The sequence below is a fragment of the Abrus precatorius genome, unplaced genomic scaffold (genome assembly GCF_003935025.1).
Source record: "Abrus precatorius isolate BTA unplaced genomic scaffold, Abrus_2018 Scaffold3, whole genome shotgun sequence".
In the NCBI taxonomy this organism is placed as follows: domain Eukaryota; kingdom Viridiplantae; phylum Streptophyta; class Magnoliopsida; order Fabales; family Fabaceae; genus Abrus; species Abrus precatorius.
In genome coordinates, this window is record NW_020874373.1 from 3,684,494 (window position 1) to 3,708,915 (window position 24,422).

At 33.5% G+C, this 24,422-nt stretch overlaps 3 protein-coding genes across 5 annotated transcripts; all 3 read right to left on the bottom strand.

Annotated features, from left to right (window-relative positions):
* Positions 1-5,722: 5,722 nt before the first annotated feature.
* On the bottom strand, positions 5,723-6,582 carry LOC113863041 (60S ribosomal protein L21-1). Its single transcript, XM_027496421.1, has 2 exons — positions 6,282-6,582; positions 5,723-6,163 (listed from the first exon to the last, which is right to left on the bottom strand). Exons 1-2 carry the CDS (start codon positions 6,516-6,518, stop codon positions 5,906-5,908), a joined length of 495 nt encoding a protein of 164 aa, XP_027352222.1. The 5' UTR covers positions 6,519-6,582; the 3' UTR covers positions 5,723-5,905.
* Positions 6,583-7,971: 1,389 nt separating this feature from the next.
* LOC113863173 (sister-chromatid cohesion protein 3) lies at positions 7,972-17,723 on the bottom strand. Of its 3 annotated transcripts, XM_027496639.1 has the most exons (22): positions 17,437-17,723; positions 17,132-17,333; positions 16,758-16,870; positions 16,451-16,543; positions 16,100-16,263; positions 15,785-16,021; positions 15,511-15,655; positions 15,218-15,396; positions 14,976-15,121; positions 14,757-14,884; positions 13,406-13,579; positions 12,818-12,979; positions 12,540-12,740; positions 12,309-12,446; positions 12,014-12,217; positions 11,771-11,915; positions 11,366-11,472; positions 11,139-11,276; positions 10,351-10,616; positions 10,143-10,267; positions 8,578-8,886; positions 7,972-8,224 (listed from the first exon to the last, which is right to left on the bottom strand). In XM_027496639.1, exons 1-22 carry the CDS (start codon positions 17,479-17,481, stop codon positions 8,211-8,213), a joined length of 3,435 nt encoding a protein of 1,144 aa, XP_027352440.1. In that variant the 5' UTR covers positions 17,482-17,723; the 3' UTR covers positions 7,972-8,210. The 3 variants fall into 3 exon arrangements, 2 of the variants coding, with proteins under 2 accessions (XP_027352440.1, XP_027352441.1); XR_003504521.1 differs by having other exon boundaries at positions 7,996-8,224; positions 10,143-10,616; positions 17,132-17,336; positions 17,437-17,607; XM_027496640.1 differs by lacking the exons at positions 7,972-8,224; positions 8,578-8,886; positions 10,143-10,267; positions 10,351-10,616 and adding an exon at positions 10,735-10,834 and having other exon boundaries at positions 17,437-17,639.
* Positions 17,724-18,936: 1,213 nt separating this feature from the next.
* On the bottom strand, positions 18,937-23,558 carry LOC113861887 (NPL4-like protein 1). Its single transcript, XM_027494977.1, has 2 exons — positions 22,404-23,558; positions 18,937-19,646 (listed from the first exon to the last, which is right to left on the bottom strand). Exons 1-2 carry the CDS (start codon positions 23,385-23,387, stop codon positions 19,392-19,394), a joined length of 1,239 nt encoding a protein of 412 aa, XP_027350778.1. The 5' UTR covers positions 23,388-23,558; the 3' UTR covers positions 18,937-19,391.
* Between the last annotated feature and the right edge of the window lie 864 nt (positions 23,559-24,422).

Consider the following 24,422-nt stretch of genomic DNA (forward strand, 5'->3'; position numbering starts at 1 on the left):
TTTTCCTTTTTGATTTTACCGTTAAATCATATAATTTTCTATTTGCTTAAAATAACATCTTTTTTTTTTTTGTGAAATAACTCTTATGTTTGACTCTTGGTGTAATTAACTTAGGATATATCAATGTCATTAATAGTGTTACATGAATTTAAACAGTGCCATTATTTTACGAGAATCATAGATACAATGTTTATGACTTTCAAGATGCAAATAACTTAAATACCATAAATTGTTTGTGCTGTTTTCATTTAATATCTCATTTTTCTAAGAGATTATGATATCTCGTTTAAGTTGTTTGTAAAGTTATTCAACCAAGGTGTAACTAAATAAATAATAGTAATTTTATCTGCTAAATAAAACCTACCAAATCAATTTAAATTAATTTAACTTCAAATTGACTTGGAGTCCACAACATCAAGTGTAAGACCAAATACATGAAAAACTAACATTCCATCCCATTCTCATGGAACTTCTCATTGACTGTCATATAGTCATTACACTGGTCAAGATCAATCTATCACTTGTTTTATGCAAGAAGAGGTACTGTCATATAATCATGTGCATAAGCGTGCATTTAATAAAACTACATGAGTTTGTGATTAAGCAATTTAGCTAGTGGGTCGAGGTTCATATGTTTTTTTTTCCCAATTGCTTTGTTTATTTTTATTTATTTTTTATCTTTTAAAGATGATTTTAAATTATTATAACTATTTTTTAAAGCGTTAAGAATTAATATTTTAATTTTTTGCAAGATAAATGATAATTAATCTACAAACTTGCCAAATCAACTCGTGAGTTATATGGCCAAATTTACATAGACTAACAATCAGGTAAGTTGTATTTTCTTAAGCTTGGACCTGTAAATTTATATAATTTTATGAATTAACCCCTCGGGGTAAAGCCTACCTATTTTAGTTATTTATCACAAAACATGCTTAATTTTAAATAAAAATAATAATATTTATTATAAAAAAAAATAACAATATATTTTAAATGCACTATTTATAACTGGTCAATTTTTAATTTTTTAAATAATTTATCTTAAAATTTTGATTTTTTTTAGTTAATCATAAAAACTCTATTAATGTGTATTTTTTAAATGAGTGTATTATTATTATTTTTTAACATGTTTGTTATATGATTGCTTATTGTACATTATATATACACAGACGCACATCATCGTCATCAAGGGCTACAAACAAATTTGCACACTTCATGAAACATGTTGAGTGGCTGGAGTTATTTTTTGATTTCAATCAAATTGATTCTGAAAATTTTTGGAACGAAGCATTAATGTGATATATCTCCCTTCCACACTTTCATCCAAGACTATGTAATTTAATATAAACAATATCAAATAATTGTAAATGGATGAATTGGTCTCAGTTGCAATGGATTTGTGTTTACTCCTGCTACATTAAAATAAATCACAGATTTCCAGAATCAATTGAAACACAGAGGCTATATAAACATATCTAAACATATTTCAATTCATTAAAGAATTTTAAATGGACCTCTTCTTTATTGAAAGCCAATATTTTTAAATTAATTAGAACAGGCAAAGCTGAGATTTTGAAAGAGAAGGAATAAAGAAACAGCCAAGGGGTGGGGTTGAAAAAGCACTGATCCATTAAGCATAATCCAATTGGATTTTGATGTAGTAGGAATCGATTTTCAATTGCATGATTTGATTAAAACTTTAATTAAGTCTACTGTGTAAATATGGTAAATTTCATCTATTTAATAAATTTATGGACTAAATTTGATTAATATGACCATTGAATATAGAATTTTTTTTAAGTACATTAAATTTAGAAGTGTCAAATTGGAACTCAAGCTATCCACCATGAGTTAAGCTCAAAGTTAATTAATCTATTCTGATCCAAATAAGTTTTAAAAAAATTAACCTAACTCAACTCACAAAGTTAATGAATTGACTCACCCAATAAAAAATTTAAAAAAATCTTAAAAAATTTACAGATTTGTTTAATAATGATTTGACTCATTGTAATTCAGTAAATTTACAGAACAAGATCGTGAAAACTTGTGATAATTATAAGTTTAAAATTTGTAGAATTCAGCTCACCATAAGGTTGGGCCAATTAACTCATTAGCAAAAGTTCATTTTTTATTATTCTGATTAAATTTACCGAGTTTCTTACAATTTAAAATCTAGTTGATTTTTTAGCAATAAACTTTGATCTGGCATGCATATATTTTAATTTAGTGTTATTTACTAATTAAAATTAAAGTATCTATATTTAATGTCATCTTAGATTATGAAAGTAAAAATTTAATTTTGATTGATAAATACCATAAAAAAAAAAGATCTGTAATAAAATTTTATCAAACAAAAACATCATTGAGGGGGATCTTTACAATAATATGTGCAGAAGCAAGTGGAGGCCTTGCATTCTCCAATGCCATATGGTTCTTTAGAGCACTCTTGAAAGCACTTTTGCGATTCACAATTGCTTAAATGGATCAGCTTATGGCACCAATGTTCTGGGATCTTCGCCCCATCAGCACGGCCTCTCACTACAAAATCAGAGGCTAATCCACCTGCTCTCAGAAAATTGAAAAATGATCAATGATCGATGAACTTTCACTGTTAGAATAAGAAAATAATAATAATAAAAATAAAACACAAAGAAACAATGCAGAACTTGTGAATTCAGACATAAATTGATACCCTTTTGAATTCTAGTCATAAAAACAACATGATGTTTTTATCATTAAATCATAAGCAACTATGCTTTCTATATCTCAGTGAAAGAGACTAAAAGAAGGAAGCATAAAGACATAAGAGCACATAATATCTAAGTGAGTGCTTAAATTCACGATTGAATTACTATAAATTCAGGTAGCTCCTCAACACTACTAGAAGGTATAATTCATACACTAAATCCATGTTTATATGTTTTTTAACATATTTCCAGACACACATTAAGATGATACAGTGAGAAAATTAAGTTGAAGAATGAATAAAAGAGGATGAATACCAGAGAAAATAAGCACTAGGAGGAGATGGGAGAGTGTAAAAGGTGTTTTCATCTTCCAACATGCACACTCGTATAAGCCAAATCTTTGTTACAAGGAGTGAGAAATGGGGAAGAGAAGTAGATTGATATTTAAGGTGGGGTGAGTATATACATAGAATGGTCAAGTTTTAGTTCAGTCAAAAACCAAAAAGCAAAACCGGGTTCTTTAAAAACCGACAGCTGTTGTTTTGGATTGGAAAGGAGTGATGAAGAAGGTAGAATGGAGCATGCTAAGGGATACCCCATGTTTTGCCACGTCTCTATCTGTAAAACAATTTTACTTGAAGAGTATTAACAACTCAAAGTATCTAATAACCCAACTCTGCTTTCTATATGTAGTACTTGTCACAAAGTTTCTTCCTCATGTGCTTATTCTTTCCTTTGTATTTACTCAACATCTTTCTGTCAAATTCCAAAGTAAATTGATTCAAGTATTAACCGTGCAATGCGGTAGGTTTACAAGTTTTCTCCGCCCCAGTGGCTTTGGTTTTCTTAGTGCGCATAAAGTTTCATATCAGCAAGACTTTTTGACAACATGAATTATTGTTGGATTGAATAGTCTAGTCTAATTAATTCTTAAAAATATAACAATGATCAATTAGTTGCTAATTTTAAAATTTATGCTTTCTTCAATTAAATTAATCTTCGTGTTTTGACTAAATACGTATTCAAATATCATAATATAATCATGGTTAGGAGATTAACACGATCAACACAACTCAAATGCTTTAACGTCAAAATATTGACAACATATTTAATATTATATATATAAATTAAATAAGACAGTTTTTGTTATCCCATTTATTTATTATGTTAACACGTTGTCAGCAAAGTTACAAATGGCCAACTAAACGGACAAACAAAGTTAACACTTAATTTACAAATGGTATATGAATGGAGGATTGGAGTGGAACGCCGATTTTAATTTCTATATTATTGAGCACATAGACACTTACCTATTGATATTGAAGGTCATCCTAAACAATTGCCAGAGAACAGAACAGATGTTTCAAGGTCTTCCATTACTTCAATCCCAACTTGTTCTTCTAACTTAACAAACTGATGTTTGGGTAGCTATGAACAGAACGAAATAAAAAGGATAAAATAAAATGAATTAGAGAGATCACTTCATTAGGTAGATATTTTACAAAATAATATAATATTAGTTTCATTACATTTATGCTAAATTGGGAAGAACAAGAAATGAGAAATATGACAGATTAAGATGAAACTTTGTCACTATTCCATTCCAAAAAAATAAAATATCACTCCGTTCAATCCCATTCTACTCTTTACCACCAATCCAATCATGACCGCATAATAACCCGAGGGTCGTTGTGCAACAGAGAACAGGGGCATATTTTCGAAGAATAGCTATTATTATCAAAATATCGAAATGAATCAACTACACTGGTGAATTATCGATTTATTTGGTATTGAAACTCTTTAACATTATGCCAACAAAGATTTTTTAAAAATAAAACAAAGTAAAGAAAGAGTAGAGAGCTTCATCCCAAAATTAATCAATTAGTGCGTGTTTGTTTACTATTTTTTAAACAGTTTTTAGTTTTTTAGAATTGAAAAATTACAAATCTTGTTTAATAAGTTTTTTAAAGTTGTGTTAACATTGAGCGATTTTTCTAGTTTGAAAACTGAAAAAGCAAAACATTGACTTTATAAAAATTTCACTTCACTCATTAATGTCAAAAATAACTTATTTTAATCATTTTCTACTTCATTTTTTTTTATCGTCGCTCTGTATAAAAAAGATAGTATAAAATGATAGACGCGGCCTAAAGTAAAGATAGTATAAAATGAGAAACTGACAATAAAATTATAGACGAGGCCTACAATGAGTAAATACTCAAAATTTTTAATCCTGTTTCAAAATAGTTTGCTGTTATTCTGTTTTAGCTTTCTCATCATCTATACATTATGTACTCTTCTTCTGGGTTTTCGATTTATTTTGTTTTCCCCTCAGTGTAGCTCCTCATCGTTCTCCGTCATGCACAACTACTTTACTTTAATTTGGTGGTGGTGGTGGTGGTGGTGGTGGTGTAGGCGTAATATCAAATTAAACTTCAGTTTCAACTAACAGAGACATTACTATTATCTTTCTATTACTAGATTGTTACTCTTCTAGCTATTTCATTACCCTCGAAGGTTGTATATATTCATGTGTAATCTCAGTAAAATATACAATTCAAACTCCTCTTATAGTTGTCACAGATCTCTTTATTTGGATCGAATTAAGGATTGTCTCTCCCTTTGTTTGTGGCTGTACCGTTTACGTGTTAGTTTAACAAGTTTTGTTTTTTTATCTTCTCTATCACAGTTACCGAAACCAAAATTACCAACCAGTTTTTTTTCCTTCTCAAAAACTAATTCTCAAAATTGATTTACACTAGTTATTAAATTTTTTTTTAAAAAGTCAATCAAATAAGCAAATCAAGGGTATATAGAAAACACCAACACAAAAAGCTACCTAGCCATATTCACATCATCCACACTCCCATGCTACCAACTTAACGCATGACAAGTAATGTACTTGGTGCTGATATGAAACAGAATGCAAAGAACCAAAGCAAACATTTCAAACTAGGCAGAACTCACATTACCTCGTTAATGTGATATGAGAAGTTATGAGCTGATGCGATTGTTACTCACATGAAAGAGCATACGATAAAGAAATATTAAAGCATAATATTAAAGAGGAGCAAAATAGAACATATCCATGTATTTAGAATCAAACAAGACAAAACTTGAGTCTGAATGTTCGTAAATTATAAGGCTCTTCCAATGAAAAATAACTAAAACCCAAAAAAGAGAAAAAAATAGGCAATCCAACAAACATAAAGAACAGACTAGTAACCCCCTTTAAGGTCATTGACGACATCATAAGGAATGGGAGTAACGGTCTCCAAAGTGGCACCCTCAACCATGAAACCTGGTTTAGGACCTTCAGGCTGTCTTTTGGTGCTAATGACTTCTCCCTTAGCCTTAGCCTCAGCCTTGAGTTGGTCGTTCTTCACCTTCCTCAAACGGAACTCTTCAGTGCACCTTGATGGCTGCACATGCTCCACACGAACATGAATCCTCTTTCTAATTATTCTGTTACCCACCTACACATCACATACACTATTTCAATAAGCTAAAAACTGAACCGAGGAACAATAAGAAGAAATAGACAAACAAAAAAGGCGTCGAATACATAGAACAGATCGGAGAGGTGGAAGATACCTGCTTGTTGACCTCGACGCCAATGGCGCGCTTGGTGACGTTCCATACGCGACCGGTGCGGCCATGGTAGAACTTGTGAGGCATACCTTTGTGAACGGCGCCATTGACCTTGATGTCGACGTAGTCGCCGATGTGGAAGGTCCTGAGGTAAGTGGTGAGGGCAATGGTACCCTTCTTCCTGAATGGACGAGAGAAGGAATCTCTGGTACGAGCCCTCAAACCATGACCGGCCGGCATCTTTGCTCAATTAGGGTTTCACTCTCTCTCTCTCTCTCTCTCTCTCTCTCTCTGTGCAAAGCTTAGGGTTTCTCTCTTTGCAATTGTTTTTTATAGTTGGGTTCCTTTCTGTCGGGTTTTGGGTTAATGGGCTGGACTAGTAAACCGCATTTATATTGGACCATTAATTACCAGCACCATTATTTTTCTTCTCTTACTCCTCTCCCTCTTTCTTTAAATCATTTTGTTGATTTTCAAATTGTGATATTTGACCCCAAAAAAGTTGTCATATATTATATCAATCTTTTTCATTCGTACTTTGAGACTTTAGTTAAAATACCCAATCTAGTTACAAAATTATTTTTCCTTTAAAATATTATATTTACTGTTACACAAAGCATTTTAACTATAGTTACTTAGTTAGCTATGCAATAGATTGGTTTTGTTCATTTTAAATTGTTCTTTCAAGAGATTTTTTTTATTATTTTAAAACAATAACATAATATCAACTTGGGATATAAGTGAACTGAACTAAATTATCCCTTAAAATTCAAGCCTTGGCTTGTAAAGAAACTACCTAAATTTAACTTATTTATTTAAATGAATTCATTTTACAACTTAAACTTGATTTAGTTAAAACATATGAAGCGTGGACTTGATGCTTTCAACTCATTTATGATTTGATTATATATTTTTTCTTAATAAAAGTATTGATAAATACTTTTTTTATTCATTAATTTAATGTTTAGCAGATATTGTTATAATAAAAATAAAACGATTTCGAATCAATTTACCCTATCATTAGTAAACATCACTTTTGTGCTATTTAATAACTTTATTAGATATTCCTTTGCAAAATTCACCGTTAACATAATTAATTTTATCATAAACACTACAAAAGTGCACATTGATTTTTAATTATCAATACTTCATCGATATATATATCAAAATTAACTTAATATTTACTTTTAAAAATTATAAAAGAACAAGTTTAATTAGAACCATATCTTTTATTTTCTTTTCAAAATTTAACACAATCAACATAATTAATTATAATTTAATAATTAAATTAATAAGTTATTTTCACTATTTCTTTTGAAAGTTTTTAAAAACAAGAATAAACATTTTTATGATTAAAAATAATTTCCCAAAGTTAAAAATCTCTAATATTTGAGCGAATATCCAAGGAGATGCCAAGGAGAAAAACCTCATGAACGAGCTTTGTCATGAGCTCTATAATTTATGTATTATGGTTCAACCGCGTGCTTTTTGGTGATACTAAATGACTAACTTGTTTTGTAACTAGATTCGAAGAAATAATATTTTCCAAAGTTTTTTAAAAAATTGGTAAGAGATTGATTAATTTTCAAAACAATATAAAGTTTCGTTCCATTTTTCGCTCACGATGGGCTATTACGGCGGACAACCCGATATTGCTAGTGTATAATCCTCAGTAAAAAAGCAGACAATGTTGACCAATATGAAAATTGTGAGTGAGAAGATAATGCAATAACCATATCAATTTTAGTTTAGAGTGGCCATCAAGTGGCATAGCACTGTACTAATTTATTTTCAACAGCAAGGCCAACATCCTAGATCAGAACAAGCTATACAATCAGCAAGTTGAATTATACAAACTAATCTTAATGAGTGGTAATTAGTATGTGCCAAGGCAATTGCTACCATATAATCGTATATTACAGCTGTGGAAGACTAGCTGGACGCCCCTGCACAATGAAAGAAAAGTGACGAAAGTTAGGAGAAAATACACTGGGTTTTTCCCGGAGGGAAACGCCGGCACATCCGACTATATAATTTATATAATTTTTGGAACCAAACGTTCATCATATAATACAAGCAAGTACATCACAAAGTGACTGTTCCTAACTTTAAATCAGCAAAAATATCAAACAAGCACTTCAATAATATCTAAAATTATCTTGGCTGGGAAAGCAAAATTCATTTCGAAAGTCAGACATGCAAACTTGAAATAAACTTTCGTTCGAATGAATATCTCCAATTCAATTAGCGTCTGGCAGTAAGATGGATATCCAAATCTTGATTTGCTAAAGCAAGATACCTGATGTTCTAGAAGCAGATAAATTATCTGTAGCTCTCACAGAATTCCCCGTCTTTGTCTGAACTTTGCTTTCCTCCCTAGAAACTCCAAGTGACCTTAACTTGGATGACGATCTGATTGAATGTATCAATGGAGCTTCTTCATCTTCCTCCTCTTGTCTTCCTCCTTCATCTTGTGCATCTTGTTCAGATGCACTAATGGAATCCTCATCTTCACTTGAACTATGCTCATCAAAAAGCTTCTTTCCTGGTATGTTTTGCCTCTTACGAGGACGACCCCTGCGCCTAACAGAAACCCCTTCTTTCTCATCTGAAAATGATTAATTGAAATTTTTATTATCTCACTTCAGAAATGGGTTGTGTGATTTAGTTCGTTAAAAAAAGGCTTTCCCAAACAAACTAAATATATCCTTTCTTGACATGTTTAAGTCATACCATATAGCACACAGAGAAAAGCAAAGATATAGGATGTCATTGACATATTACTAATATTGAGAAAAATATAATCATAGCAAGATGTGGGCACTAGACGAAAACTTAGTTCACATGCACCATAGTACTCAAAGCAGGCAGTCAAAAGTATTATGACTATCTCAAATTCATGGAAACTAAGAGAGATGAGTATAAAACCAGAGAAGCTACAGCCAAAAGGAACAGGTAAAATGTAGGGATTTATGACTCCAAACAGCTTTGCAGTAAGTGGCAAATTTAGCAAAAGCAAACACACCTACAAGAACAACCCAGTTTAAAATAATGGGACAAATCATGTTTGAACTCAATAATAAACTAATATACCCACCAGATGCACATGATATTCAATTTCACTCCCAGTATGCCACAACAACGAAGAAGCCATCAGTAACAGTACCTTAACTTCGATCTATCGTCCCTCTATAGCCAACCAAATTTACTTATTAGAACCCTGACTATTTACACTAACAGCTATTTGATATGCTACAAAAACTGAGTATGCACTTTTCATACAGACATACACTGTTGAGCAGCTATTTATGAATAAATCTGACAGAGCATTAAAACCTCCAATTTAATTTCAACATCATACCATCCACCAAATCTGGGGATTCTAGTATACCTTATAATACACTAATTGTGTCTTAACACTATCCAAAAACTCCATACCCAGAGTATAATTTGACTTTAACCAAATAAATAGCAAATGCAAAGGTAGCAGAGATACAATGAAAATTTGCCAGCAGAAAATTTGAAGTAGAGACTACAAGTGTGCACCAGTAAAAAGAAAAAGCATAACACAAAAATAACAATCAAGAGAAAGAAACAACAGTAGGTGAATGACTGAGTCAGTAAACCAAGCCCAGCAGCACATTGAACCATGAATGAACTTGCAAGTGACAAGTAGTTAATCAGGTGACAAGACTCACTAGTTACACATTGGCTAAATTTTTCTAAATTTCCTAAAAAAAATTGATGACTATTTTATATAATGGTTCAGTGAGATCTAACCAGTTGTTGCTTTATAACGAAGAGTGTTTGGCTGTACGGTACAAGAATAAGAAATTAGAATGGAAAAGCAATTACAAAAATTACCTTGAAAGCCCTCATTCTTTGCATATTTTTCCCGTAAGCTGTCAATAAATGTGTAATATGGACGCCAGCCACTGGGATTTTCCTCTGTATTGACATTTTCTGTTCGCTGTTGCACATCCTTCATACTACTCACAAAGAAGATGTATTAAAATGCATATAGCTGCAAATGGTATTAAATAGCACCAACAAAATGGAGACAAACTCTTACATTTCCAACACATCTGCTGCAGGGAGTTTTGACACAAAATGGAGCACTGCTGCTTCCAGAAATGACAATTGTTTTGGAGCATCTACAAAAGCATATTCAATACCATCCCTGACAAGTTTTAAAATGTCTGACCTGTGTTTGTTCCGGGCAGCACCAATAAACGTTCCAGAAAGCCGGGCAGCCAGATCTTTACATCCTAAGAAAGAGTTGTTTTCTGAAGAATTATTCTCACTTCGAGAGACATTGACAACATGCCGATGGTATGCCTACCAAAATAAATTGGTTAAGAATTAGAAAATAAAACTGTAGAAGGAGACAAGAGGGTGAAACATAAATATGGTGATCCTCCCGAGGCAGAGGGACAGTGGAAACAAACCCACATTTCCTACCAGTACAAATTAAAATTCTTTATTCATAAAGCATTTCAGAAAAAGAAGCTTAGTTGCACTGATTCCTCTAGGCAAGAAGTGGATACTACATTGAACTACATCAACATTGAGCCTGAGTTAAAAGAGTAAACTAAAAGGTTTGGAAGCACTCTGAACTAAAATATTATTTTTCTTTCTCTGGTACCCTTCCTCTTTATTGAGATAGTGACACCCCTTAGCAATTAGAGGCCAATAATAAGTCACGTATCCAACTTTAAACACAAATACAGCAAGTTACTTTTGTATTTATATTTCAATTAAATAGGACATGCAACTAAAGATTGACTGCTAAATCATCAAATTCATATATAAGCCAGTATTGAGGAACAGCAATTACAAAAACTACTCCAAAGGGCTTACCTTTTTAAGTGCTTCCAGAAAAATGGCAGCTAAATCATCATCTTTTTTCTTCAAAACTGTGATCAGATGCTTTACAATCTCAGCAACACTTGCCCCATGCATCACAAAATGAGAAATAATCTCAGACGCAAGATATTCCTGCATTAGAAATAGCCAAATTTTGGCATCAAAGTAAATCTCACCACCAAGAAAAATACTCTTGGCGAGAAAAAATGGCAACAATTTACCTTTGGAACAACATCACTCGCGATCAGCTTTGCAGCAGCAATCATAACAGCATCTCTATTTGTCTCCTCAGCAAACTCTTTATTAACATCTTCATCTTCTGCCTCATCTGAAAACCAATAGGCAAGTGAAACAGACTTCTATCATTATAAACAAGATGATTACACAATATATATATATATATATATATATATATGAAGGATAAAGGAAATACACAAATGAGAAGATTTAACCTTAATAACACCAAATTTAATATTCAATATAAACTTCAAATATCATGTTCAACCTAAAGACAGTAGACAACAAAAATCTTCACATTTTGTAATTTGTTTCAATTTAATTATGGAACATGAGTCCATCATCTTAAATATTAATCTGTTTCATTCCGTTATTCTGTCTGTGGTCACCTGAAATATTAAGCTGTTGCTGACAAAGTTCCCAGAACTTCTGGAGCACCTTTGTGTCTGGCTGATATCCTAATATTTGCAGCTTTGTCTTGTTGAAAATTGTCATCCTAAATAAGAACCATGTTTCTGCAAGTATAGTGCATACCTTTGGCAATAAAACATTCACATCAGACCAAATCTGGAGATTCAAGACATAATATTTATAACAGAAAGAAAAAAGTAGACAAATCAGGGCTCTCTTACTCTGCAAGCAAGTTCACTCCCAGGTTTAGCCCCTTCCTTGTTCTCAGCAGCCAAATTGAGAAAGTATTCAAGTTCTTGTAACAAGGTATCCCGCTTAGACAGAAGAGAAGTTAAGGATGCTCCAGAAACAGTTTCTTCATTTACTATAGACTGTAGACCCCAAGCCAGATGCAAATACATGTTAAGAAGCAGGAAACCAACAACCTGAAGGAGAATAAGCAGGAAATTAATAATCACAAACAAGTAAGAATGTCGTGGAAAACATAACACCTGTTGTGAGCAACCATGTACACACCTCATCCTCCATATTCCTAAAATCACGTAGCACCATGACAATATCTTCATACAGGTTATTGATAGGCACCGATCTTGACAATTGGAGTTCGTACAACCTCTTCAAGTTTACAAGAAGAGAATATTCATCACCACCATCCTGCAGTGTCATCTCACTATCTTAAGTTTTGCCTACGAGATCCAAAAGTAACTGAAAATGACATTTGAGTTGCATAGAAGTGATAAAACATACCACTATTTCTTTAATTGCAGATTTCAGCTTAGCAATGATTTCATCCTCAAGTTCCTTTAATTTATTACGAGCAAAATCTTGTAATTCCCCTTGACTTTCTAAACAACAAAAATTAATTGCCTTCATACAAGCCCTCAGAGGGTCCTTGTCGCCATGCTTAAAAAATGCTTCTTTCATGAGCTGGAGTACATTTTTGAAATTCTGAAAAAAAAAAAAAGCACTAATTAATTTTTCAAAAACATAAATAATCTGACCACCAGGTAGAAGAATTTACCAACCTGTTCCTGCCGCTTCAAGGAATAAAATTCAAGGTTCATATACAAAACAATCTCAACCAGTGATGACACTTTTGCTTTATCTGAAATGAACTTTCGCAATAGTAATGGGTAACTCTTCATCATTGCAACAGTTATGTCTTGTTTGTTATTTTCAAATACTTCCTGTTATTTTTTGGAGGAAAAGAGATTAGAGTCTGTCATAAAGAACAAGAACCAAACCTTCTATCATAATGAACATTAAACAATTACCAGCATAGGCACAAAAACGATGATACACAGTACTCATAGAATTGTTACTAGTCAAGGACCCACCGACCCAGTAAACACAAAGTTCTTATTTGAAAATACAATATTAAAAAATTACAAAGTTCTTATAAGGAATTTCTCAAACATTTATAAATGACAGTGAGAACAAAATTATTTATACTATATATGAAAGCCTGGATTGGTGAAACTTTTACTTGTCAAAATAAACATTAAGCATCATGTGCAACACACGTCACAGGCCAGCATTAAAAAAAATAAAAAAACACAAACTACATAATCAGGTATTGGATTCAAAAAATTGAAAATCAAAGTGACACAAACTTTCTGGGCTTTGTTGTAGTATTGCTTTCTGTTATCGGTAGCAGGAACAATCCTCTCTCCAACAGCCTTTTTCACAGATGCACACAGGAGTCGCACCAAGTTTGTTGCATCACTGTCAGAGAGTTCAACTGATGGATTTTCTTCAAGGAGCATGGATATAATGCACTTCCAATCCTACAAACAAAATATTGAGTACCATCAAGAAACCACTAAATATTACTCAGTACAACACATTGATATAAATATGACTAGAACAATTTTAGGTGTTGCTCTTTGGCACAAAATCCTGAGGGCAGCAATGCCTAAACATACAAATTCAAAATTTTCACAATAATACATCATGCAGAAACCCCAGAAGGCTGAGATTAAGATATTAAAAACTTCTACTCAATCAACTTCGCCAGGATATTCAGAAAATAATAACATTCTACTTTGCTAGCCCAAACATATTTTATTAGAACAGAAAGCCATTGCTGTACATGTATGAAAGATATATATATACACGAAATCATTAGGTATGCTGCTGAGCAGCCTGAGCTAACAAAAGTTCCAGGTAAAGACCACTCAATTGTTTGGTGTGTTTAAATTGTGGTATTTTAGGTAGAGAACAGAGCCAAAGGCTGAATTATTTGAAATTGATATTATGTTGATTTGATGTGAAACAAAATATAAAACTAACCCTTATTCTAAAATACAATAATAATATTATGAGATATTAATTCTACAAAAGGTTTACACCGAACTAACAAACCTAGCCAACCCTTCTTTTTGTTTAACTAGGCCTAGTTATAGGGATTGAAATTTATTAATAAAAAAGAATGGAGTATAGCTCCTTAAAATAAGGTAAACTCCTCTTTATTACACTGAAAAACAGACTAAAAGACAGTAGCACCCTCAGATCTTCTGACAACCTACCTGACCTATGGTGCCCAATACCTTCCCACAATTTCTTTCCACACTTCCCTTTCACCCCCCTTCTCTGGATTCACACCCTTCCTCACTTCTCTCTCCCTTGCTGCTATTCATCTAGGCAGTTAAAAGAAATCTTACATGCATATGCCTTTCCACGTCATCTCTCTAGCTCATCTAAGTCATTAACCCGCTTTTTTTACCTTTATTTTTCCTAACATGGACTTTGTTCTGTATCTGGGCGGGTATTATGTCTCTAATCTCTATATCTAGGCTATTTTTATCCCAGTACTTCCCTCCTACCAAACACACCTTAGGACTGGAATATCCAGTCCACAGAGATACACAAGCAAAAAGTCAAACAATTGATGTTGGTCAAAAGCAGAAGGCATCACTCTGTTCCATATCTTCCCTATTATTCACAAAACTTTATATATCGTACCTTTATAGCTGTCATGTACTCCCACACATCATCAATCACATAAATACTCAAAATTGGATCTTGTGGGAACTCCTCCAGAATTCGCAACATTCTCTTTAGATGGACCTCAGAAGTACTGCCAGCTTCACCTGAAAAAGATTTGTCTTCATCACATGCTTGTCTTAGTAAAAATAATCTTATCAAATGTAAAGTGAAAAACTTCATGGATACACTTCAGACCTTTTGAACCTGATTGGAAACTGTTAAATTTTTGAGCAATCAAGTGATCATACACCAATGCTCCAATGGCATGCCTGATTTCTGGGGGGTCATCAATTAACAAATCATACAAAGGACCCAAGTCATCTTCAGGAATAAGTTGATGTCTACAGTGAACCAAGAAATCAATTCTCAATTTATAATGTTGCATAAAAACCCACCAATAAAAAGGTAATATCATTGAAAAGGGTTTGAAATGCGACCTCAGTAGTTGTTTAACAAGACCTATGGCGTGAACAGCTACAGAAACATCAATGTCATCAGCAAGCTCAATCATCCGGCCAGAAAATCTTTCAGTAAATAAACCAAGGGTAGGTACATTATCATCCACCTCATAAAGATTTTGCAGTGCTTGAATAGAAGCCTTTCTTACACCAGCATTCTACAAATTGGAGGGTGAGGGAAAAGGTATAAGGACAGCATAAGAATAAGTAAGTGAAATAGTAAATGAACAATTAAAAGTTGCATGATAAAAAATTTAAAACCTGTTCATTACTTTGTCATTCAGTGTCCACCCAAGATATTTCAAGTACAAATCCTGCAGGAAAAGTGATGGGTATGACAGGATCCATGCACCCAATGACTCGATGCATGACATTCTAATATTTGGGTCAATGTCTCTGTAGCGATGCACAAATAACCTTCAAAACAGCATTAAATGGGCAATTAAGATATACAGCCACAAGGCCCACAACAAAGAAAATGCTCATGATAAAACATTGCTTTCTTTTCCTTTATAGAAAAGTTGTTTCTTAGTTTAGCGAACTTACCCAGTAAATATCTTGCGCATCATCTCCTCCAATAATGTTATTCTCTCATGAGTATCAGAAAACCTTTTATTAAGTGACTCCACCCGAGGCCCCTCAGTTCTTTTCTTTTTCTCAGCATCCAACTGTCTACGAGTAGTCTCTCTTTGAGCACCAAGCATATTAGCAATAGTTATGTATGATGTGACCAGCCTAAGACCCATCATTGAGGCAACTTGGCGGTAAACTCTTGGAGGCGTACTACATAGGTAAAGCAGCACATAAGTCATTGTATATATATTTTTGCTAAAATAAGAAGTTTTACATAGCCATACTAACCATGACAGTGCAATGATATAGTCCATGCATTTGTCAAATAAAACTTGATCGAACAATGGACCATGCTGACATTCACGAACCAGGTTATCCCAGAATGATTCTAGATTCTCTTTGAAGTTTTTAAATTCTTTCTTTTTGGAATTTTGATAATCTTCAACTTCCCCCTAAAATGTCAAACGTAAAAACAGAGGATCAATGTCTATATCTAACTCATAATTTGACATTACATCAAAAGAGAGGAAGCCAAGACTTGTTAATGGTATACTGTTAGCATCATCACTACAAAGAAAATAGTAAATTTTGAAAAAAAGACAAACAGAAAACAAAAATAAAAGGGAACAAGTCTAATACCCTTTTAGCGCAGTTGACAAGAGCAACTACAACATCATCAACGTCAACCTCATCCAAGAGATCACTTTTGTCATAATACTTGGCTCCACAAGCCTACACAATATAAACTATCATTTTATCGCAACCCATTAGAGTTCATAAATAAATAAGGATATTTTTTTCCACTAAAAGCCTGAGCATTGATGAAATAATAATTTTTTCAAGGTTTAACCAAATCTACTCCTGGCCCTTGATTTTCACATGAAACTAAAATGACTACCTCTAACGCTCTTTTAAATTTTTTAACTACTTAAGAATTCTATATTACCTCAAACAGCATTGTCAAGAGTTCAACCATTGAAGGTTTTGGATCCTTTTCATAGCGCTCAACCCAAAATTTAACCACATGAGGAATAAGCTTGCCATTTCCTTTGACCACCTCTACAGAAAATCATACATGAAAATTAGCCCCGGTCCAGTTGCTGCATAAAAAAATTCTACAGCCCCAAACAAACTCCAGACCTAAAAAGTAAATCAAAATAATCTAGACTAAAAATATTATTTATAACAAAAGAACAACTACGCATAACTTCAAGAATTACGGTACTAACGAAATTGGCAAAAATAACAACGATAAAAGTTAAAACTCTGAACCCTAGATTTTTTAGCAGTGAGGAAAGTAACAGAGTGTGTTTAGTTTACCAATCAAGGTTTGATCAGAGAGTTTGTGCGCGACGCTTGAGGTTCCTTCGGAAACACGACTTCGCTTAGATTTCGCGCGCGGTTCGTCGAAATCGTCGGGTGAACTTTCTCGTTCGGCTTGCTCGCTAGTCCTAGCGCGGTTCTCGGCGTCGCCGTCGAGCTCCTTGGCATGTTGCTTTGCAGCCGGAGGTCTTCCCCTCTTCTGCTAAATTTGAGAGCAGCGAAACAAAATTAGGTCGAAATGAAATTACACGATTGGAGAAAAAGAGCAAGTATAAGTGGGGAGTGTGAAAATTGAAACTGACGGGACGGCGAGTGGATGCTTCGGAGGGTGGTGCTGCCTCTTCCATGACCTAATATGCTTCTGCCACACTGCGATTTCACACTCACGACGCGGGGATGGAACTATAAAGAAGAAGGTGGAAAAGGGGTTTTGGGACTCCAAATATGAGATAAGAAATCTCCCGCCAAACCACGGTTATTCACCAATTATGACCCAATACACCATACTATTTGGATTTTAACTGTTTTTCCTTTTTCACAACTTGAGCCGGTGAGCGACGATGGATTATTCATTAAAATTTTCATGATTGATATTTTGGTTACACGACATTCGAGGGAAGATGTTCAATTTTGTTGAGCCTGATACAACTTTGCCTTCTTTTTTGGTTTGAGTGTGTGAAATTAAAATAATTTGTTTCGTTAATTACTGTTTAAATACAAATTTGATAGAAGAAAATAAAAGTAAAACAGTTGAGTTATTGGGTTGGGTGTAGAATTATGGTTGTTTTGCTTCTTGGTCATGTAATGCAATTACATAAAAAGTTATGATAAAAATAATTAGTCAAAATTATTAAACGACATACTTATGGTTTTCTCAAGTAAGATGCCAATTATTATATTTAGTAATGAAAAAAAGAATCTAGAAATTTAAGGTAAAGGTATGATTAGTGTAAAACGAGAAGAGAATTTCTGTGGATTGTTGAGTTCAGACTGTCCAAGGCATCATGTAGTCCTCGAGTCGAGTGTTCCATAGTTAGGGCATTTTTAGCTTTTTAAGTGTATTTTAATACGTGATTTATTTTCTATCCTATTCTATGATAGTTAATAAATTTCCTATCTTATCTTAAGTTCAAATGCCTTGAAAGTATTTTTTATCCAAAGAAGCTAAATTGTTTATCAAATCATAGTTCTCATACTTAAATATTTATATAATGATTTTGAACGTCAATCTTATCGCCTCAATTATTTTGACATAATTGTCATTAAATTTAACTTAAAATATTAAACACAATTAAAAATCTAAGAAAGTTAGAAATAACGACTCTCAAAAAACTAGAAAGTTTCTAATTGATCTTAATAAGAATTAATAAAAAATTATACAGACAAATGACCTGTTATAGTAAATGCATATTTTGCAATCAGAATATATTTCATAAACATTTTATTATATCAACTTTTTAGCCCTAAATTAATGCCTCAAGTAAAGAAAATGTAACTAAAAAATACATTTAAGAAACAACCTCCTATAACTTTGAATAATTTTTTAATCAGCTTCTTTAAGATACTTGAATAAAACATATTTTCTTTGATAATATGTCACAATATATATATATATATATATATATAATTTTAGGAAAAATATTGAAAAAATAATTTATCTTTTTCAAAAAAGAAATAATTTATGGTATATTTGTTTATTGTTTATTAGTGCGAGTACTGTTTTGTTAATATTGCACACCAAACATATTTTATTGAACTTTTATACTTAGTAATATTTTTAAAAAACAACCGCAAAAATATGTATATAACAATATTTAAGTCATGCGTAGCATGCAAAAACTCAAATATTCGTGGAGCATAGGATCAAGAATGCTGTTCATCGCCAAGTTCGACACTCAGCTCCACGCCTACAGTGCCTGTGAAGGCCATTCCATTAGGGCATTGAACACAAACATTTAAAACATCTTCATAACATAATTTGTAGGATTATCGCACTTAAAATAGTGAACACTGGTATGATCTATCTCCAATTAATTTAAATATTAAAACAAGTGAACCACAACATCAGCTCATTTTCAGTATAGTGACAGATGCGAGATTTTTCCGCAGCAATGCTATAAGAAGCAATGTACAAAATACCACCATTCAGTGACAGCTGCGGAGCAATATGTACCATATTGCTGCAAAGGACCTGAATATAGAGTGCATAATTCGTTTGTCACCATTCTAAATGAGCCCAGAGCACTTGCATATAGCATCAAGCAGCGTTTGCCATAGACTCAATGAGGATCTGGTAACCTTCTGGTACAGCATTTTGTGTCTGCACACATTCTGTCAATGCAGGAACATCAGCATTCAGGTCTAAAAGCCTTGCTAATACGAGAAGAAGATGAAAATCCGAAATTCGCTTCACAAATGGAAGATTTTTTGCTCGTTCAAGGTGATTCTTCAGAGCCTTCATTGCCACTTGAGTATTTCGGTTCTCAATGGGAAATGTTGATGAAAGAGGACCCTGCATTTTGGGGACAATACACTTGTAAGTTCCCTGCAATTTCGGTCAAGCTTGCATGACTCGACCAAGCAGAAGAAGCTTTAAATATCCCTTTGTCATTAATGACTAAAGTGTTGAACCACCGCATCAGAATATCAAATTGATAAACAAATCATTAACATATTTGACTGTTGATATATTAACACTAGAGTCCTTAATTGACCATATGACCCATGCTCCTTTGTTCACTTCTTTTGGCGGGTGAAGGCAGGAAGACCCCATCCCCCACTATGCCTTCTTTGTTTTACATTAGTTGTTAATTGACACAAACAACAACAAACAATCTTTATCTCATTAGCTAAGGTCAGCTACTAGATAATATGACACCATTGAACTCCGTCAAAAATCAAATTTATATTATTATCAGTTCAATCATAGTTCAACTAGGGGTGAACTATTGAACTGAGAACAGGTGCCTCACTGATACAACAACTAATCTGTTTTAAAAACAACGATTACTACAACCAACCTATCTCAACAGAAAATAAAAAAGATTCCTAAATATATAGATGATCTCATTACTCTGTTAAAACAAAACAATACAACTAAAAATGGAAAATCTATAAATGTTTTAAAAACACACAAATAACAAGGCAGAACAAAAGCAGTATCATAGAACAAAACTTTCGCACAAAATAAAGTGTGAAAATATGCAGCGAGTAGTGTAAAATAAAACTATTGCACCCATTTCATACTACAAACTTTCGTGAAAAGTTTCTAAATCAACTGCAGCTTTCATGAACAATAGAATAAATAACATTCGAGCTTCTAAGTATAATGATATTCCTGTAATGACAAATGGCAATTCTCAAGTTTTGTGACGACAAAATACACTTTCTATCTAACTATAACCATCATTTGAAAATTTAAACATCCTTTATCTTAGAGAACCGAAGACTCCTTAAACCAAAATATCTACCCTCTACACAAACCTTGTTCAGGAAATTTACTAGATTGCAGGAAAGGAAGAATGATATGAAAAGTGCTAGAGACTTAATAGAAAACATTTCCTTATTCCCCCCAAAAGGCTAGAGACTTAATTATAAAAAAAAAAAAGGTTCACTTGAATGATCCAATTACATTCTTTGGCATGAACAAAGAAACATTATTTTGCATTAAACTAGTCCCTACCGATCAAACAATTGAGTTATTTTAGAATAATTAATAGCCCACTTTTGCAGCAGTATCACAGTGTAGCATAGCAGTGCAGTTGTTGATAATATCAATCTCCATGGAAACCATGCTCCCTTCAATTATTAAGTCTATAAATGGAAGAGAAGCAAATCACTTTGACTCACTGTTCTATGATCTTACTACCATCCACTGAAACCAAATATCAATTTGAAGAGCCAGATCCTCAAAAACATGGAATTGACTTATGCAGATGCAGAGACAGTTATTCTCTCTTTGTACTACCTGAAATTCATAACATACATGCAGTCCATTTGATTCTTTCATAAAAACCCATGCTCAACAGAGCTTAGTATGCCATTTTTATATACTCAACATTAATCTCAACATGAATTTGCTAAGAATCAACGTTTCAACCGTCTCACTTTATGCCTTTGAAGGTTACCCCATGCTCCAGAAGGAACTACAGAAGCTTGTTTAAATTTCATAATTATTTGCATCTTATGATCATAAATTGAATGTTGTATGAAAAATAGTGTTGTAGACAAAATAATGCATAAGTTTATGTTGACTAATTAAAAGTCAAAAAGAACGCCAATATGCACCTTATAAGACAAAACTAAGCATGTCAAGAGACTATGTGTAAAGCTATTTACCTCATCATTTGTCAGTGAATGAATTAGTCATGACTCGTGTACTTAATCCTATACAAGTGTGTGATTCAATTTACATATACAAAAAAGTCTTCAATGTTCTTCGCCACTATTTTTTCTTGCATATATATAATTTGCCTAACAGCTAATTTTACTCCGGTCAGTGTTACTATAACTCACACATTGCTTTACCCTTCGCAGTCATACCCCTCAGTCTCAAATAATTTTACCTAGGAAGCACCAACACAACTGGAAGGCCATCATACCAGTGTCAGACAAATCTTTGACATGGATATACCAGTGACACAATTGTATATGCATCAAAACTTATTGAATACGGTAGAGACACAGATGATATGTATAGACGCCACATGGTAATTGGTAAGAGACAACACACAGCCACAAACTCAATTACGATATGTTCAGAAGTTTTAGAAAGAAAGAATAGTATGAAAAGGGAGGGAATGAGAAGCGATGAAACTGAAAAATATCGCCCTTCCCATTTTTTGATAATTAATGAGTAAAGAAAAAAGGTTATAAGCATAAAGTTTAGCTTCTATAAGCAACTAAATTTATAGAGTAAAATAATAAACAAGTTTCAAAAGAAAAGCAAAGCTTTCTCGGCACTACCAAATTCAGAGGGATCAAAAGGTGAGAGATTTAGATGGAATGGTACCCCACACACATCATAAATGTTCAAACCCCGTAACCATGGAGAACTAAAACAAACTCTTTTGACGATCATCCTAAAACAAGGGTTCAGTTGCAGCGGGGTTATGATCTTTTTTTTTTTAAATCTCAGCATGAGAACCAAGTCAGAGCCCAAGGGCAGAACAGAAGTAATTGAGAAAACATGGTAATTGCCAGGAGAAAATCACAATTCACAGTCAGAATTACATTGACATGGAACAAAAGCAAGGAATGACATAAATACCTGATGATCGAAGATTTTGACAACCACCAAGAAGAAATCATTATCAACTTCTCTTGTATCCTTAACTCCAACAACCACATCCTTCTTCATTTTAGACAACTTGGGATCATCATCCTCCTTTATATCAGTCTCAAACCACCCTTCCCTAAACAACCGAACACACACGTCACTCATCTGAAAGGCTTCAAAGTGAACATCAGCACCCATATCCTCATTCACCTCAAGCTTAACCACAGCAGTGACCCACTCCTTCAACCCACTCTCGGCATGGTACTCCGCAGCCTGAAGAACCTCCCTATTAGACAAAGTATAATCCTTTTTATCTTGGCTTATAGTCTGAGTGAAAATGAACCCAACCTTCCTCATACCCAACCCCAAAGCAATAGCCTCCACCAACTTTTCCTCCTCTGGGTCCCTCAAAAACAATAGATTCTCCTCAGAACCCTGCTGGGGAGGCTCGTAAATGAAGTCCACCTCCACCCTCCCCTCCTCCGAAACGGTGCCGTACATAAACCCACCGCGCTTCACTGCAAACGCGAGCGTCTCGTTCACGTAGTGCTGGAACGCGTTGGCGCAGTCGCGGTCGAAGGAGACGAGTTCGCAATGCGGATTCTCCTGGCGCGTGACGCGCATCTGCTTGGCGATGAGATCGTCCATGGTCATCTTGCGGCCGAAGGAGCCGGCGGGGTTGAAGGCAGGGCCAGGGACCCTCCGTTCGCCGTCATAGGCGAGGAAAACGATGGAACCGTGAGAGAGGTTGAGCGAAGAGAGGGGCGCGTCGGGGTTGGACATGTCGGTGAATCGGAGGAGATCTTCAAGAGACTTCGCTAAAAGAAGGTTTTGGTTGGTGGAGAGGGTTTGGTTCTGCACCGGAATCCCCAACTGCGTTTGGATTATGCTCTTTAGTTGCGACACTGTTGTGGCGCGTGGATTCTCCACCGTCACGCGCTCCAGGCCGTCGCGGCTTCGAATTCTAAGCATCATCGTTGATTTCTAACTTTTTTATTGTCTCTCTCTCTCTCTCTCTGATTGAGACGATGCAATTTCAATTATATGTTGGAGAATTGGTTTGATTGTGTTGGAGTCGAATTCAAGCGTTTGGGGAATGGAATGGCTTGTGATAGTAGAAAAGCTGCGCGCAACGAAAAGAACTCTCACTCTCGCCGTCGACGGCCACAGATATATAGACTCAACAGTAACAAATGTACCATGATGCAACCTACGCCGTTGGATCTGATCTTCGGCTCAGATTTTCTTACTTCAAATCACCTCCGTATATTTGTGTCAAAACTGAATTACGGTTGATTTAACATAGATTGATTATATCAGTTTATTATTTTTTAAAAACTTTAATATTTTGTTGATGGTTATAAATAAATATGTGAATTTTATGTAATATAAAAAAAAAACAATTTTAAGTTAACGTGTATAGGTGCAAATAACTTTAAATTAATAAATAACAATGTTATACAATCCATCGTTAAAGATACAATATGATAAATCGCACATCTGTTGTAATTTCATATATCCTAATTGCCATCGTATATTTAGTCTGATAAAAAACCACTATCAATAAAATTCAAATTCCGATGATAATATTGAAAAAATAAATCAGTCAATCAAATATTAATAATGCAACTCACAACTAAAAATTTAAAACTACAAAAAAGTCATTGCAACATTTTAAATATCAAATTTTAACATCAATAACTTTTTAAATATGCTTTTTTTCACTATATTGTTTTTACATCTCCATCATACTTTTTTTACTTTATTTATTTATCTTCTTAAATTATTTATTTTTATATATTAAATGAGATTTTCATAGGATCATGTGTCTTCTTTTAGATTAAGTATTTAATAATTTTAAATTAAAATTTATAAAATTTATTTTAAATATTATTTATTTAATTTAATCCATTTTAATATAATAAAATATTTACCTTTTATCATTTTATAAAATTTAAATAATTTATAAAAAAATATTTTCAAATATTCTAACTGCATCCAAAACATATT